General features: G+C 43.8%; 2 protein-coding genes across 38 annotated transcripts in view; one reads left to right on the plus strand and one right to left on the minus strand.

Moving 5' to 3' along the window:
* The window catches only part of SORBS1 (sorbin and SH3 domain containing 1), a 201,964-nt gene extending 190,930 nt beyond the window's left edge, over positions 1-11,034 (plus strand). For 32 of the 37 annotated variants that reach the window (XM_081005395.1, XM_081005394.1, XM_081005373.1 and 29 more), the window contains 4 exons: positions 3,223-3,282; positions 4,879-5,069; positions 5,934-6,046; positions 8,347-11,034. In XM_081005395.1, coding sequence (XP_080861521.1) covers positions 3,223-3,282; positions 4,879-5,069; positions 5,934-6,046; positions 8,347-8,414 — 432 coding nt within the window. In that variant the 3' untranslated portion in view covers positions 8,415-11,034. The remainder of the gene's footprint in view (positions 1-3,222; positions 3,283-4,878; positions 5,070-5,933; positions 6,047-8,346) is intronic. The other 5 variants (XM_081005379.1, XM_081005363.1, XM_081005380.1 and 2 more) reach the window with 3 other exon arrangements.
* A 1,081-nt stretch (positions 11,035-12,115) lies between these two features.
* The window catches only part of COG3 (component of oligomeric golgi complex 3), a 45,490-nt gene continuing 40,427 nt past the window's right edge, over positions 12,116-17,178 (minus strand). The window contains exons 21-22 of the mRNA XM_081006380.1: positions 15,667-15,780; positions 12,116-13,881 (exon numbers count right to left, since the gene is read on the minus strand). Of these exons, the coding sequence (XP_080862506.1) occupies positions 13,852-13,881; positions 15,667-15,780 (144 nt within the window). The 3' untranslated portion in view covers positions 12,116-13,851. The remainder of the gene's footprint in view (positions 13,882-15,666; positions 15,781-17,178) is intronic.

A 17,178-nucleotide genomic window follows, 5' to 3' on the forward strand; every position in this document is an offset into this window, starting at 1 on the left:
GTATTTCTTATGTCGGTATGGGTTTGTAGACAGCTGTTAGGTGGTGTAAGGCTTTGGACTGCCAAGTTTTTACTTGGAAGTTTGGGGCTGTGTGATGGAGTTGTGGATTGTGGGCCCAGGGGGATTAGTTGGGATGGGGTTGGAGACAGTTTGCCTACTTTTTCCTTCCATGCTTTAAACATGGACTGTGTGGACCTGTTTAGTGTTGCGGGGATTTTCCTTAGTTTGCTTTGGAAGAATGAGTATGCTGTGGCTGGGGTGTTTTCGATTGTGTCTATCTTCACGTGTGCCTATTGTTTCGTCTCATCTTCTAGGATGTACGGGATTATGTGGCGCACTTGGTTAGCGAGGTATAGTTTGGTCAGAATCGAGTATACACTTCCAAAGTTAATGCTGAATACATTACTTCTGCTAAAAGAGCTGCATAACTGCTAGAGGGCCCTGAAAATTTGTGTCCCAGGATTTTTAGACTCGTCTACCCCTGTACTATCTGAAACCGAAGGGGCTTGTTGGTTGCCAGATGTGAAATATATTGCCATTATTTTTAGCTCTCCAACCTCGCTATAATCCTATCTCAGTGTTTCTTAAATTTGGGTCCCCAGCTGCTGTTGGACTACAACTCCCATCATCCCTAGCTAGCAGGTCTCATGGTCAGGGATGATGGGAGTTGTAGTCCCAAGTATGAGAAACACTGCTAGATTGCAGCCTCCCAAACACAGGGTCACAGGTTTGGAACCTTCCCCCAAACTCATAACAATAGTCTTAGAAAAGAAAAACCAAAGGAAAAAAAAGGAAAACACAAAGGTGTGATCAGTTGTCTGTCCTTTTCTGAACGGATGGCACTAAACACTGGATGTGTTTGTGTGTATGTCATGCTACTAGCTGGAAGATCACACAATCCGGACTCTCAACAGCTAATTAGTGAGTGGCAAGGTGTTGCGCTAATTGCATTAGGATGCAAGGCACAAGGTGCTGTCTTCCAAGCCAACAGATGAGGCAGCAATTTGCCCTGCAACACACAATGTCTTGACAAGCTAGAACAGCCCTTGCCAGCTAGCCATTACAGACACAGTAGGAACTGAGAGACAAGTAGAGAGCTGAGTAGAGAGAACAGAGGTGCTCTTTGGTAACTATATAGCTGAAAGGACCTTCTTCTCCTGTTATAAAGCCGAATCATAGAAATCGTAAGGGAGAGGTTACGTATCATAATTTCAACGATGCGAAAGACCACTTTACTCAATTTGTTCTCCCTAGATTCTGTCTTGAGAGTTTCAGGAGACTGGTTAAAGTCTCCTGAGGTTATCTCTTGCTTAAATGGATGTCGTTGCTGTGTTGGGTTCTTTGAAATGGGAATTGAAACAGCACAGCTCTTGCCATCCATCGAGAGATTTTTGTATGTGAATGAATAAGCGCCGTAAAAAATGAATCTGACTTGTGTGCCTGAGCCCAAATGCATTCTTCTGCAGCTGACATTTATGTCTGTGAATTGTGACGGCTTGTGCCCAGTAACTTGAATGTACTGTCCTTCCGTCTAAGTGGAAAATTGCCACAGTAGACATTCCCAGTTATATAAAAGGGAGAGAGAGAGAGAGAGAGAAAAGGGAAATGAGTCGAGGCTAGCAGCAAAGTGTAAACTTGGAAGCCTTCCTATCTACATCACTTGTGCCTGCTTCTCATATGCCCAGAAAGGACTCCAATTTGTTCTTTTCCCCCCAAGAGGGGCAGCTGTGGTCGTAGCAGCTTAAAGGCAAATAAATATATATTCTGGCCTAAGCTTTTGTGGCTGGAGTACGATCTTAAATTGGCAGGCGTACATACCACTTTGTAAAACCGTGTTGACGTGGGCTTGCCACCCCCACCCCACTTTACAATCAAGCGGTTTATAAATTTTGTGAAATAAAATAATAAATAGTTTTGGGGGAGGGATGAAGAGGTCCGCAGGTACAGAAATGCCTAAAGCATAAGAATAATATAATCTAATAATAAATAAGTAACATAATCATTATATAATAAACCACAAACCACGACAATTGCATTAAAGCAACACAAACACCCTAGCTCACAAACTGGTGAGCTAATTTTCATGCAGTGGAATTTAAAAAAAATAGCATAATCTTGATTAATCTAGGTGACATAATTGCATTTCCTGGTCAGTTATATTTCAGCCATTTTGCACAGTTGTTTCCTTTGTGGGCCCATTTGCTTTTAAACTGGTTGATAAAGGGGTTGAAACTTGGGTGCATCCCAGTTTCATAAAACAGTGGTACCTTGGAAGTCAAATGGAATCCGTTCCGCAAGTCCGTTCGACTTCCGAAAATGTTCGAAAACCAAGGCTTGGCTTCCGATTGGCTGCAGGAGGCTCCTGCAGCCAATTGGAAGCCACGGAAGTCGCGGCGGATGTTCAGTTTCCAAAGAACTTTTGCAGAGCAGAACACTCACTTCCGGGTTTGTGACGTTCAGGACCCAAACCGTTCGTCTTGCAAGTCGTTCAAGATCCAAGGTACGGCTGTAGTTTATTCATTTACTAAAAATCCCCTTAATAGGAAACATGGGTGATCAAATGCCTACCTATTTGGAAGCAAAATGGTCCCGCATGAAAAGTAAAGAACATACCTAAGGACCTCCATAGGTGTGTAAATATAAATGAGTAAATTAAAAGAAAAAGTTAACGTGCTTGATGCTTGCATGTGCTTCTATATATAAAAAGCGCACACACACACACACACCCCCCGGTGACCGTCAGGAGTTACAGAATGTTGAGGGCAAAAGAATAAGAAAATTCTAGGTTAATTCATCTCATTGTCTGGCAAATCCTATCATCAGGGGCTCCAAAGTGCATCTTCTTGCTCCAAGCAGTTCTCATAGGTATTCTACATGTTTCCGTTTCCTCCCCTGGTAATTCCCCTTTAAATCACGGAGTCTAGAGTTTGTGCTCTTTTGTGTCCTTCCAGAGGAACTGTGCCATAATATTTTTTTGAACATCGGTCTTTGTTTTGCTAACCCATCATTTCATCTTCTAGCTCTTCTTCTTCTAATCCTTCTTGCCAGAGTCACAGTGTGTGCGCTACGGCACAGCTGTTTAATAATATCCAGCGGCGAATGTCATTTATGTCAAATTTCCCTTGTTTATTTTTGTTTTGCTTTCTTCCTATGATTTGAATTTGACTTGCTAGTGCATTTGCTAAAATGTCTCCCTTACCATGTGCTTTGGTGATCACACAGCCTTCTCATCATTCATTGAGGCCAGGACCAGATCTCACAGAATCTGAAAAGAGCTATGTGGTAAGATCGCCTGAGATTCATATCTGCAGCCCCATTTTAGCATTGTTCATACAAGCGCCATTCTCTCTTATTTCCATTTCATACTTTTGGAGGTGTAAGCAAAACAATACCGTACACAAGAGGTACCAGCAGACTCGGAGTAATCCTGAGGTTTGCAGGTGCTTTATATAAAAAAAAAATCTTTAGAAAGGAACCCTAAAGGGAGCAAACACCCCCTAACCATTTTCACAGGAACTCAGTGGCATGAAATGTTGTCTGACTGAGGTTGGGTGGGATTGCGAGAACCACCTGGGAGAGGGAATGGAATGGCTGAAAAGTGGAGAGGAAGAGATACACGGGTGTTGACATGAGGTTGAATAAACCATCTCATTTTCTGGACAGGTCATTTCCTAATTCACCCTGAGGAGCTATTTTAAATGTTTCTGGAGGTAGAAGTCCAAAGATTGTTATATAGTAGGGATGGAGAAGAACTGTGTCCTCATTCAAAACAAACAAAAATGGAAGGAGGAAATCAGAAAACCCTCCAAGTGTCCCTATTTTCCAGGGACAGTTCTGGATTTTTCAGAAGCTGTCCCGGTTTCTGATTTCATCCTGAAATGTCCATTTTTCCTTAGGACGTCCCTATTTTCATTGGAGAAATGTTGGACAGTATGGAATAGAATGTCCCTATTTTCATCAGAGAAACGTCGGAGAGGACGTACTCTTATTTATATTGGAGAAATGTTGGAGGGCATGGAACAAGCCCCAGGCTAGTGACGACTGAGCATAGTCACTTGACCCAAAATGAGGCCTGACTTGTGGGAGGAGAGAGCAAAAACCAGAGTGACCGTATCCCTGAACCAGAAGTATCTCAGCCTGCAACATTTTGGTGCAGTGCTGCACTCATAAAACATCTGTTACCTGCTTCTTGACATCATAGTCTAGACATGCCAGTATTTTGGGGGGAAAGGAGCCCCAAATGCCAGAGTGGGTTTGGTTATGTGAACAATGATATTTTTTTTGGCTCTCAACCCTAATTATTTTGCCACCGCTGTCCCAAGTACACGAGATGGAGGCTCTGGTGCAGGGTGAGCTTGAACCAGGTGCCATCGCAAACACCTGGCTTCTATGTGGAGTTTTGGTGCGCAGTTAGGCCATTGCAACAGGAGCTGAAATTTTCTGAAACAAAGGCTACTGTAGACGAAGCAAACACAGGCATTAAATATCTGTAGCATTGGGGGGAGAACTTTGGTTGCATGCATGTGATGTGTTTTGAAATGACGCACTCAGAGCTGGAAGATGTGAACTTGAGGTCCTTGCTAATTCCAGTATCTTTTGCTGCTACTGCTTTGTTACAAATACGTCAATCTATATATCTAAAACTAAATAGCAAACTCTTCTGTATCTTGCCTCTGTTTTTCCATGCTTTCCACCTGGATTCCTCTACACTTCACTGGCTGGATCTACCACTGTCTTGTCTTACTGGATTGCTACAACTGGATTTCCCCATCTCTTACTGACTATCCCCCCCTCCTCCCCACTTTCCCCTGTTCACTGTCCTCTGACGTGTTTCCCCCCCTCCGTGGATGTCAACCCTGCACTGTCTCTACCGCCCAGGAAACCGTTTGCAATGAGATCTTAAACATTGCGGAAAAGTCCGTTCATTACTGCAGCACAATTTCTCAGCCTCTTGTCTCTTGCCACAAGGGGCCCCATAGTGACAATAAATCATCTTTCATCATTTCTCAGCAACCGCAAGTCCTGCCGCTGGGAACAAGCCTCGACAGGAACCACGCGCCACAAGATATGTAAGTTGGTCTGAAAGGGGACGCATTCGTCCCTCATTTCAGCAGCTGTCGTACATTTGATGGATGGAATGCAGGAGACACAGCACAATTTTTAGTTTGATGGGTTTTCTTATTTAACACAAGGGACTCACCAGTATTTTGGTTTTGTGGTCTTGGCTGAGATCACAAGAGGAAATTGTGCCCTATTGATCCTACCAGACTCGTCTTCATTTTTTAAAATATCATGGATCAGAGGTCTGGAGATGGATGTGTGGTACCTTGGTGTGGACTTTTGGAACTTCCTGCTAGTTGGAAGACTTCAGAAGGGCGGTGGCAGCTCATAATCTCCCCGGTGAGGTCCTGTAGACACTTTTGCCATCAAGAGTGCCACAGGGCCACTGGATGAAGTTCTACGTGCCACTCCTTGCCACCTGATCTGGTCCCGTGGTTTCAAGATTTATTTAGGGGCTGTCTGTGGTGCAGAATAGGGTACGAGGGAGCTGATGGGAACTGAATACGGTCAGAATATTGTTGGATAAAGTTGAGAGAGGGCAGAGGAAATTTAGACTCCTATCCCAGCAGATTTCCTGTTTGTGGAATGCTCTCCCCAGGGAAGCATGGTACCTTCATTATACCTTTTAAATGTTGGGGAGGGGGGATTATTGGGTTGGTTTTTGGTTTTATTATGCATTTTGTGTTTTTATATTGTGATTTTTATCTTGTAACTGCCCTGAGACCTGTGGGTATAGGGTGGTATACAAATTTGAATCATCATCATTGGATCTGTATTTGAAGAAAGTTAGTTACAAGAGGGATATTGTTAGTAGTGGCTGGCAATCTCTTCCCTTAATTCTACCCCCCTCCACTGTTTCTGTGCGTTTTCAGGCTTAGCTACCAAGCATTGTATAGCTATGTCCCGCAGAATGAAGATGAGCTGGAGTTAAGAGATGGAGATATCATAGATGTCATGGAGAAGTGTGATGACGGCTGGTTTGTTGGTGAGCATGACATCTGTCATTTCAACTCGTTTTTAAAACATTAACGGGAACATTAATTAATATCCATTCGATTCACAGACCTATTTACACAAAATCTACAGTTAGCCAGAGCAGCATACATGCTATAATTCTGATAATTTGCTTGACTAGGAGTGATTGCGTATATTCTGCTGTGAGTTTGCTATGCATTTTAGCAGTAACAGCAGCAGCTACAAATCTTAATGTTTTTCCCTGTGACCCTCCCTACCAATAGGAAATTGTCCTGACAACCCAAAAACTTTCCTGGGCAAGATTCAAGCAGCATGCCTATATATGTTTCACACAAACTACTGGAGAAACAGCACTGGGATGGGAAAGATCCATGAATCAGTTTCTACTTCCTCAGACCCCAACACACACTGATGTTCTGCAGCAATAAATTCTGCCATATGACCCACCAGTTAAACAACTGTGTAGCATTAAATCTCATTAAGCGGAAAGGCTTATCTGAGCCACCACATTTAGTAAATATGATCCTTTCCCTTCCCTTCACAGCAGGTATAGAGGGAGAACAACATTTCCTGGTTATGTTTAGATATAAGCTTATTTTCCTCAAGCATGTTTTTACTGTTAAACAATGCCTCAAAATAGCCATTAATTCCTTAGAAAGGCTCAACGGTAACCAATTTTGATTGCTAGGTGTTCAAGACAGAACACACATGCTGTTAGCACATTCTGATTTGTAACAGGCTTTGTGGATGTAGACAAAGTAAATATAGCCATTAGTTTAGAGAGGTATTCACTCTGAGTTTTCAGCCATTGGGAAACCGACCTCCAAACATAGAACACCATTGGCCATGCATTTTGGTACCCCAAATAGATTTTGCAACACCTTACCTTATACTCTTTCCAAAACACTAAATTTACTGTTGACCCCAATTGGAATTCCGGATAATTACGGCATACGTAGACTACTCTAAAACCTTCAACTGTTGCAAGAGGCTGTTTAATTGATCCAACTATTGTCTAATAATGGCAATTATTATTCACATGCTCATCCAAAAACCATTTATAAACTGAAATCCTTTTGGAGAAGACCGTTATTTTACTTTTATTGTAGTTATGGATAAGCCAATCACTCATGCAATAGGTCGTAAAGACCTGTTTCATACCAATAGATTAAAAAAAAACCCCGTTTCAGACTATTTTACGTCTTTTCAGCTCAAGCCAAGCTTGAGTCTGGTGCTGTGCATTCACAAACCAAATGCCCTCCACTTGGCTCCAGTTTCCAGCTCTTCCTTCCCTGCTCTTCCGCCCTGTCCTTCAAACATTGCCAGACTGACACCCACTCACCGACTCTGTGGCTTGAGACCAATACTTTTATTTCGAAACGGGGCCTCCCTCCAGCTAATCATTTCAAACTGGAGCGATCAGTGTGCACGATGCTTTCGAGTGATATTAAAAAGCGTATCTTGCCCAAGAAATCATACAAATTGAATTTTGATGCGGCAGAAGACAAAAAGGCGGGGAAGCAAAGGACCAAAAGATGTAGAGTTATTGGTACATGGTCTTTTATTTCAGATAGGATTAAGCCAGGCTCCGCTGAAAAGATTTATTTTGAGGGGAAACTTGAAGAAAAAGAGGGAGCTCTTCTGGTATGGACTTCCAAGGACACGGGGCATCACATCAGATCTCTGTCCCATTGGGCAGCATGTGTTTCAGCATTCTAGGAAGACACAGTCACAGGCCATTGGTCCACGTAGATCAGTGTTGTCTACAGACTGGCAGCAGCTCTCCATAATTTTAGGCTGGGTTTCAGCCTTATCTGGAGATAGGTAAAGGGACCCCTGACCATTAGGTCCAGTCACGGACAACTCTGGGGTTGCGGCGCTCATTTTGCTTTACTGGCCAAGGGAGCCAGCGTACAGCTTCCGGGTCATGTGGCCAGCATGACTAAGCCGCTTCTGGCGAACCAGAGCAGCGCACGGAAACACTGTTTACCTTCCCGCCGGAGTGGTACCTATTTATCTACTTGCACTTTGATGTGCTTTCGAACTGCTAGGTGGGCAGGAGCAGGGACCGAACAATGGGAGCTCACCCCGTCGCAGGGATTCGAACCGCCGACCTTCTGATCGGCAAGCCCTAGGCTCAGTGGTTTAACCCCATGCACTAACCAAATAAGTGGAGGATCCTTTCACGGGATCAAGTTGCGTGTTATCCTGCTACACAGCGATAGCAAAGCAAAGATGGGAAAGCCATCACCACCAGCCTGCTTTTTGGGCCGCCACACCCACATTGGTTCTTGTTTTATTTCTCAACAGGCACATCCCGGAGAACACAACAGTTTGGTACTTTCCCAGGCAACTACGTGAAACTTGTATCTTCATAAAAGCCATTGCTAGCCCATTGGTGATTTCACCAGGAGAGAGAGAGACAGACAGACAGACAAAGAGAAGGACCTGGGTTTGAAACTGTAAGAAAAAAATGTTCAGAAAAGACTTATTTCATGAATGTAGCCGACAAGCGAGGAGACACGGATGTGAATGTGGTAAAAGTGTTGGACTGACTCGAAGCCCTTGCCTCCTTTAAAGGTTGACCAGAGCAAACTACCGAGCCGCTTACAATGCTGCCTTTGTGTCTGCTTTTATCCTTCAGGGGCGGCAAGATAAGACTTCGCTTTCGTTCAGTATTGAGTATTGCTCTCCGCGGTGTGAAACTGGGGGAAAGCAATGAGATGGGAGTGTGACACAACGTGAGCAGGGTGGGGAGGGGAAGAGAACACGAGAACAGTGAATGCATTTTGGTTGCAGAATCTGTGACTGCAGTCCGGCTGGCAGCGGGTGAATTTGGTGTCTCATCCTGCTAAAAACCTCATGCAGCTCTTGTTCCCTTCCTTTGGAATGTGCACCTTAATACATATGATGAAGGGGAAAGGAATTTACGGAGACCCATTTTATATAGAAGGGCACATTGCCAAGATCATCCTCCCATTATCTTTCAATTCACTACACCAGATTTAAGCAGGCTTTTCTGTGTTTCCTATTCCCCCGTTTTATTGAGGTTGCAATCTTCTATTTTGTTTTACTGGTCAGTTGGCTGTCAAAAACCTAGTTTTACTGCACTTAACTAAAACAGCAAGTAAGGCAGCGGTCTTGACACTGTGCCTTGAGGCAGACGAAAAGAACTGAGCCTGGATCTTTGATTGGTCATTAAGATTTGGCGTTACCAGCCGATAAAATGTTGTATTCTATTCTGCTTGACATTATCCAGCCACATTCTAGGCATTTTGACCCAGCTATTCCACACATATCCTGAAAGTTCTGCCCACTGCATGTTCCGGGCCAGATCTACTCAGAATGTCATCTGCACAAGCTTCCTAAAGCTACATTTCTGCCAGCGGCGCTTGTGCTGAAGCCATTTCCAGTGGTTTGTGCCTTTGTGAGAATTTAGTGCATTCTTTTTGGATGAACACTGCGTTAAAAAAACCCCCACACCAATCGTGTGCATTTTAAAGCATAACTGTTGCCACTATTGCTTCCTCGTCCTCTTAACTGGAATAGCTCCTGCCGGAGGATTTATTTGGAAGTCAGATGCAGTGATTTCAGGTCACCTAATTTCCTAAGTGGACTCCTACCAGCCCAAATGGCAGACCAGACGATTGGTAGGGTAAGAAAAAGTGATCCATTCATTCACAACTCTCTGCCTTTTTCTCTTTTTGCAGTTGCTTCTTACATGTCTGGCTTAGCACCAAATAACAGAGCAAGCAGCCAGACGCTATCAAGGCATCCTTCTCAGTTGTGGATATATTCTGGCAAAATATTCCTGAATGTGCCTTTTTAGAATTGGTGGCAAATGTGATTTTTCTGCCTGTCTTTTCGAAAAGAAACACAGAAAAGTACAAGCAACCTGCACGTCTGGATTTCCAAAGCCACTTTGTTTTGGATCTCCTTGAATTATACACTACTCTGACTGCAATCCTTTGCACACTTACCAGGGAGTAAGCCCCATTGTGTTCAATGGAATTTAATTCTGAGTAAGCATGCATAGAATTCCAGTGCCAATTTCCCAAATTTTGCACTTCCGTGCAAAACGAACCTGTTGTTTTTTTCATAGTCATTTTGTTTAAAAAGAGAAAAGGGGTCATGGACAAGTACAACTAGCAAAGATTTAGATTGCGATTTTGTCATAAGCTGTATTTATTAAATATAAAAAATCCTATTTTTCTGCTGATGCTTTTATACAGTTTATTCATAGTAACAGCAACTAACTCACGGTCAGCATGTTTGCAGTTCGTTGTATTAATAGCCATGCTCCAAAATAGCAGGATTTCTTTTTTGCTGACTCTTCCCCCCCCCCCACAAGATCAGCCAAAAAAAAAGTCAATTGAAGTGCTTTAATATTATGACTGTATATATGTATATTTGCCTTTGTATAGACTTACAAATAACTTATATTGAAGAAAATTAAATTCATTGAAAGCTTTTTAAAAAGGGCAGTAAAGAAGAAGACTTTTCCATTTTTATTTATATTAATTATTCCATGTACGATCACATTAAATATGAGGGGTTAGCAAAATTATAGCTCAGTTACAACTAAGCCACAAAATGCTGCTTCCATCCATTTGGAAAGCTAACATTTTCATAATGAAGGATTGTTACCGCTTGAGTCCCACTGAAATGATTTACAGTCTCCTGCAGCTCTTGCACAGGAAGAGGGTCCGAGAGAACGGCTTCCCTAATGTATTTTAATGGGTTTCTAATGCTTTTTTTATTTGCATTTTTATCCGAAGCAGCGTTTAGACGTGGCATTAAAAACGAAAAAAGGATTGGATAGGTGCAAATCATGAGCTTAACCATATTGGCCGTATGTAACCACCTCGATGCCATTTTTAGTTTTAATAATACACATGTGTGTTCCATGCTCACCCATTACCCGTCAAGAAGTCACTTTTTGCGTTTTGTTTCCTCATTGCAGTGGATTATTATTTGACAATAAATGGAAAGATTGAATTCAAAGTGTGTTCTTTTACAGAAGTGATTTAGTAAACATCAGCCTCCGGTTGGTGGTGCCTGTATTCGCAAGAACGTAAGAAAATCCCTTGCTGATTCAGGATCCTGGGGCTCTCCAAGGCTGGAGGGATGCCTGGGCAAAGCTCACACCCAGGACCTGAGCACACCAGCGCTCTCCTCAATTGTGATTCTCTGCAACTAGTAGCCACTGATCACCTTATTTTCCAAGAAGTGGTCTCATCCTCTTTTAAAGCTGTCTCTGTAAACCCCTGGATACTATTTGTGGGCACATTTGGAATGTGAAATGTGAAATTGCCAAGGCAGTACGAATGAAGAATATGCAAAGGTGCACAATCCTGGCCTGAGCTCCCCCAGTCCTGCACAAATACCATATTGGCCCGAATATAAGCCACACTTTTTTTTCCAAATTCCGACCGCGAAAAGTTAAGGTGCGGCTTAAATTCGTGACCTTACAAAAATGGGCTTTTACAATATCGCTGTAGGATTTTCTTCCACATTTGCCATTTGCGGGTGTGAATGCCTGCAGAATTTTAAGGGAGTGGCTTAAATTCGGGTATTGTCTTCTTCCCTCTTGAATTTTAAAGGTGCGGCTTATATTTGGGCCAATACGGTACTCCTGCATATGGGCTTATCATGACGGAATAGAGGACTGAGTGCACAATTCCCCTCACATTTTTTGGGGGGGTGGGGGGTGTACAATGATTACCCTTCAGGGGTGGCTGGCAAACCTTGTTCCACGAGGCTTGCAAAAAGATACTTTCGGATGGAAAAGCAACAGGAACAGGGTGCACACCTTCCATTCCACAAAGGAACAACCAAATTATCATGATGATAATTATCCGCAACACAGGATACAAAAACCTGGGCTGAAAGGAAGCATAGCTAAAGCAATCTGTGTGTTGTATGTCTCAAGAGGTGGCAACAGCTCAAATAGTTTCTTAATAAATAAATATAAAAGGAACTTGCCTTCAGAAAATACCGGGGAGGACTTTTCCTGAAGCAGCCATTCCTTTTTCGAAATCACATGCAACTAGCCCAGCGTATACAAAACGAAACTATCTCGAAGTAAGAAAGCAGAACTTTTATTTAAAAGGGGGGAAAACAAAGAGGAACATTAGTCAAATAATATAATCTTTGATAACATTTTAAATTATGTACACTATTTTTATACGTAAATATCTGAAGCTATAGCTTTATACAAGTTTGCTAGAACAGGATGACACAGGGTGGGTGGGATAAAGGGCATTCTGCTTTAGAAACAAAAGGATTTGGTCAACTGATTCGAATGCTTAGAAAATTTGATTAAAATACACTATGATTTCATATACAGCAATCATGCCATAATTTACTTGAAAAACATGATACGAAGTCCACAGGACGTTATTTTACAACAAATCTGCTTTGCAGTAACAGCTTTCAACGGGTGCCAATTGCCTTGTCAAATGGGTGGCAGGCAAACGGCTTGAAGCTGCTTTAAAAACACACCACTAATATGCAGAACCGCCCCCCCCAACCACCAATTTATGAATAAAAGCAAAGCGGTAATGGGAGTTTTATTTCTTTCTACAAATTTGAACTCGTAACTATAAAAGCTTTCTTATTAATTCCACCCCAACCACGAAGATGGCTTTCCCCTCAAATTATTATTTGGGAATTACCTTAACGTCATATACGTTTGTTGGAACTTAAGTTTTAGTTCCTTCTCTCCATAACTAGTGCTGCCTTTTGTTCCTCGTTCATGCTAGCCTCCTGATTTTACAGTCATTTTAGCATCCAGCGGATCTTGAAAAGAGAAATGTTTAAAGCAGGGCTGGGAAAAAGAGACTCTGTGACTCTCCAGCTGGCTAGAGACAGGGAGGGTGGCAGGTTAGGAAACTCTGGTTTAACGTAAACCAAAAAGCATGAGATAAAGTTGCCACAAGCAAGAAGGCACAGGCAAGCTAGGACTCCTCTCCATCTCCACTCCAATTAAGGTTTTTAGTGGCTGCTGTTATTTGTAAAAAACAGAAGTTCTAATGGAGCTTCATTTTTATAAAATGAATTATTTCACATATCAGTAATTCAAACTTAGAAGCCATTTCTCTATGGCAATTCCTCAATTGCATAGCTTTCTCTGCACATCCTATGCACACAATTTTACTGCGGCAAATTTCTTTTTAGAGTTATTAAGAATTGGTGAGTGTCAGTACACCAGTCAAATACTGGAGAAATTTTCACAATGTGCTTCATTTACACGTGCAGCTAAACCATTTGATATACAGCTGATCAGCTTCAACTGAGACTTATTGCCGGAGGGCAAATGAAAACTTTTTCACAAATGCTCTCTTCACCACTCACTGACTGCGGTGCCGTGATGACTTGTGAATGTGCAATTTGGAGGGTATTATTGAGATAGTGTGGGAAGGTGTGTACATACACTTATGCCTTCTATTAAAGAGATTCTTGGGTCCCTGCCTTCTCCAATTTATTTTCAGCACATCCCTTGGCAAAGAAACAAACACATATTAACAAAATTGGGTAGGGGAGCAAATAGAATTTAACCCCAACATGTTTGCAGTCAAGGTAGGTAGATGCTAACAAACAAAAAAAAGCTGACCATTGTTCTGAATAAAGCAGTATTTCTGCTTTATTTTTTTAAAAAAGTTATAACATACTGGGGTTCATCCTCTTCTTGTTCACCTGACCTTCGGATGGATGATGCTAAAAGCAGGTAGGATGGCACACCCTGAGTCTGCTTCAGATAAATGTCCATTTCACTGCCTGACAGACAATTTGAAGAGGCTTCTCAAAGAGGGACTACTTTGCTGTTGACAAAAGGAGATTTACCTGGAAGGCAAATGGCAAAGGGGTTTCACTACTGTGGAACTCGTAACGCCTGTTTTACAAAAGCAGTAAAATTTGGGGGTGGGGTTTTGCACAGGGAAGGTCCTGGATATGGAGATCTGAAACTATGTGAGGGCAATACATAGGGCTGCTGCCCAGAGCAGCGCTTCCGTTGCCGCAAGGAATCGGAGGAGGAAAAGAGGCTTGTTCAATGGGAGCACAATCTCGTTCCTGTGCGTTGGGCAGGGTTGCGGGCTTCCCTCTCGTACAGACACACACAGAGGAAGAGTTTGTGGCTTCCTAATCGCTTCTGCACACCATACCACAAAAATCCCAGACTGCATAGCCCAAGGGTCAGCAAACGTTTTTAGCAGGGGGTCGGTTCACCGTGCCTCAGACCTTGTGGTGGGCCGGATTACACACACATACAGTGGTACCTCGGGTTACGTACCGTATTTTTCACCCTATAGGGCGCACCGGCCCATAGGGCACACCTAGTTTTTTTTGGGGGGGGGGGAATAAAGAAATTTTTCCTCCGACCCCAGCCCCCAGAACAGGCTGCTATCCGCAAGCCTAGGGAACCTGGCGGGAACTCTTCAGATATCTGCCCGAAGCCCGGGGCGCGCTTCAGGTTGCAGGCTGCTATCTGCAAGCCTGGGGAGCCAGGCAGGAACTCCCGCGGGCTCCCCAGGCTTGCGGATAGCTTCCTGAAGCATGCATTCGCCCCATAGGACACACACACATTTCCCCTTCATTTTTGGAGGGGGAAAAGTGCGTCCTATAGGGCGAAAAATACGGTACTTAATTCGTTCCGGAGGTCCGTTCTTAACCTGAAACTATTCTTAACATGAAGCACCACTTTAGCAAATGGGGCCTCCTGCTGCCGCCACGCCGCCGGAGCATGATTTCTGTTCTCATCCTGAAGCAAAGTTCTTAACGCATGGTACTATTTCTGGGTTAGCGGAGTCTGTAACCTGAAGCGTATGTAACCTGAAGCGTATGTAACCCAAGGTACCACTGTATATATATATATCTGGAGACTGAAAGGAGATGCAATTGGGGGTTGACCTCAACCCTGGGCAGCAGGGATCTCGGCAGAGGGGGGCTTCTCTCTCCCCCCAGCCCCTCCCCTCCCTCTGCTTTCCTACCTCCCTCCACCGCTCTGCCTGCGATTGGGAGCCGGCAGCAGCCCAGCCACCTCTCCTTTCTGGGCCAGTTTTCCCAGGCGCCAGGCGCGCCCATGAACAGACAGGGTGGGTGGCGGGTCTGGGCATGCAGGCAGTGAGGCTTCAAATTGGCTGGCACCAATCAAAGCCCAGCCCCCTACCTCCGCAGGGCAGGGAGAAGCCAGGAGGGAGTGAGGAGGGGCCGCCGTGGTGGGAGGGGAAATGGCACAGCCCAAACAGATCCACGTGGCGATTCCCGGACCATCCACAGGCTGGATCCAGAAGGCAATTGGGCCTGATCCAGCCCACGGGCCTTAGTTTGCTGACCCCTGGCAAAGCAAAGTTTTGAGCAAGGCCCTTGTACCAGTTACAACGGCTGGCTCTTGCCTAGATCGGAGACATCCTGTAGCTTTGTTTCTGGATGCACTGCTAGCCTGTCAACATAACCCAAAAGCAAGCATTTGTGCTGCTTTTGTCTTAAAGCCATCCACAAAATTTATTCAGGGGCCAAACTTCCCATGCTCAGAACATTTAGTTGAAAGAATATATTGATCTGACCGAATTTCACCCAAAATGTAGTTCACACAGAATGGTCTTTTAAAATAAGAGTTTTCTTACATACCTGTTCCATTGAAGGGCAGGCTACAATCTGGAGATCTTCTTTGCTAAATTCTTCTTTTAGTAGAGCATGCAGTTTCTGGAACACTTGCTGAATATTGTTCTGAGGAAAGGAAGAACATATTTAAAACTTTCCTTTTTAAAATAATAATAATACTTTTTATTACAGTTTCCATTTCTGGTAATCACAATATCCATACATAAATCAAATATTTTTAAATAAAATATTTAAAACTTTCCTCACCCTAAGACCAGCCTTCAAATATGAACGCATACAGAGAACAGATATCCAGTTTGGGGAAGAACTAATGAGTTAAGGTGACTTAGAAGCTTCGTTTTTTTGTTACTTCTACATTCTCCCATTAGGCAGTTAAAACTCAAGGGGTCAGAGATGTCACTGTGTAAGAAAACCTACATTAGCAGCTGGCGGTCTACATAAGCTCCTAGGATGAATAAGGTCCCTTATGCAGCGTTTATCTGTAAAGGCACAGCCTACTGGAAGGATGCAGGAGTGACAGAACATAATAGCAGCCTTGCTGGATGCGCCTGGCCTAATCCAGCATCTTGTTAACTAGATGCCTCCAGGAAACCCACCACCAGGCCTTGAGCGATACTGTTGTTTTCCAGCAACTGGTATTCAGAGGCTTGGGGTCTCTGACCCTGAAGGTAGCGTATAAGGTAAAGGTAAAGGGACCGCTGACCATCAGGTCCAGTCGTGGCCGACTCTGGGGTTGCGGCGCTCATCTCGCTTTATTGGCCGAGGGAGCCGGCGTACAGCTTCCAGGTCATGTGGCCAGCATGACTAAGCCGCTTCTGGCGAACCAGAGCAGCGCACGGAAACACCATTTTCCTTCCCGCTGGAGTGGTACTTATTTATCTACTTGCACTTTGACGTGCTTTCGAACTGCTAGGTTGGCAGGAGCTGGGACAGAGCAATGGGAGCTCACCCCGTCGCGGGATTCGAACCGCCGACCTTCTGATCAGCAAGCCCTAGGCTCTGTGGTTTAACCCACAGCGCCACCTGCGTCCCTTGAAGGTAGCATATACCCATCATGAATATCAGTCGCCGATAGGCTAATTCCCCTTTGCAGCCAAAGTTGGAGGCCATCATCACATCCCGGAAAGCCAAATTTCATAGTCTTGCTATGTGCTGCTTGAAGAATCAGCTTCTCTAGGTGACCCCAGATTCTAGTACGGTGGTACCAATTAATCCGTTCCTGAAGTCTGTTCTTAAACCAAATGCGTTCTCAAACCGAGGCGTGCTTTCCCTAACGAAGCCTCCCGCTGCCGGTGCCCTTCCACCATTCAGCTTCCGTTCGTAGACCAAGATAAAGTTTGCAAACACTACTTCCGTTTTTGCAGAGTTCGTAAACCTAATAGTTCATAAACAGGACTGTTCGTAAACCGAGGTACCGCTGTACTATGAAAGAGAAAGGGGGGCAAACTGCTTTCCACACCGTGAATAATTTTACACACCTTTATCATGTTCCATCCTTAAATTTCCTGCCCCTGAACC

The sequence above is a fragment of the Podarcis pityusensis genome (genome assembly GCF_964106645.2).
Source record: "Podarcis pityusensis genome assembly, chromosome: 5".
Classification (NCBI taxonomy): Eukaryota; Metazoa; Chordata; class Lepidosauria; order Squamata; family Lacertidae; genus Podarcis; species Podarcis pityusensis.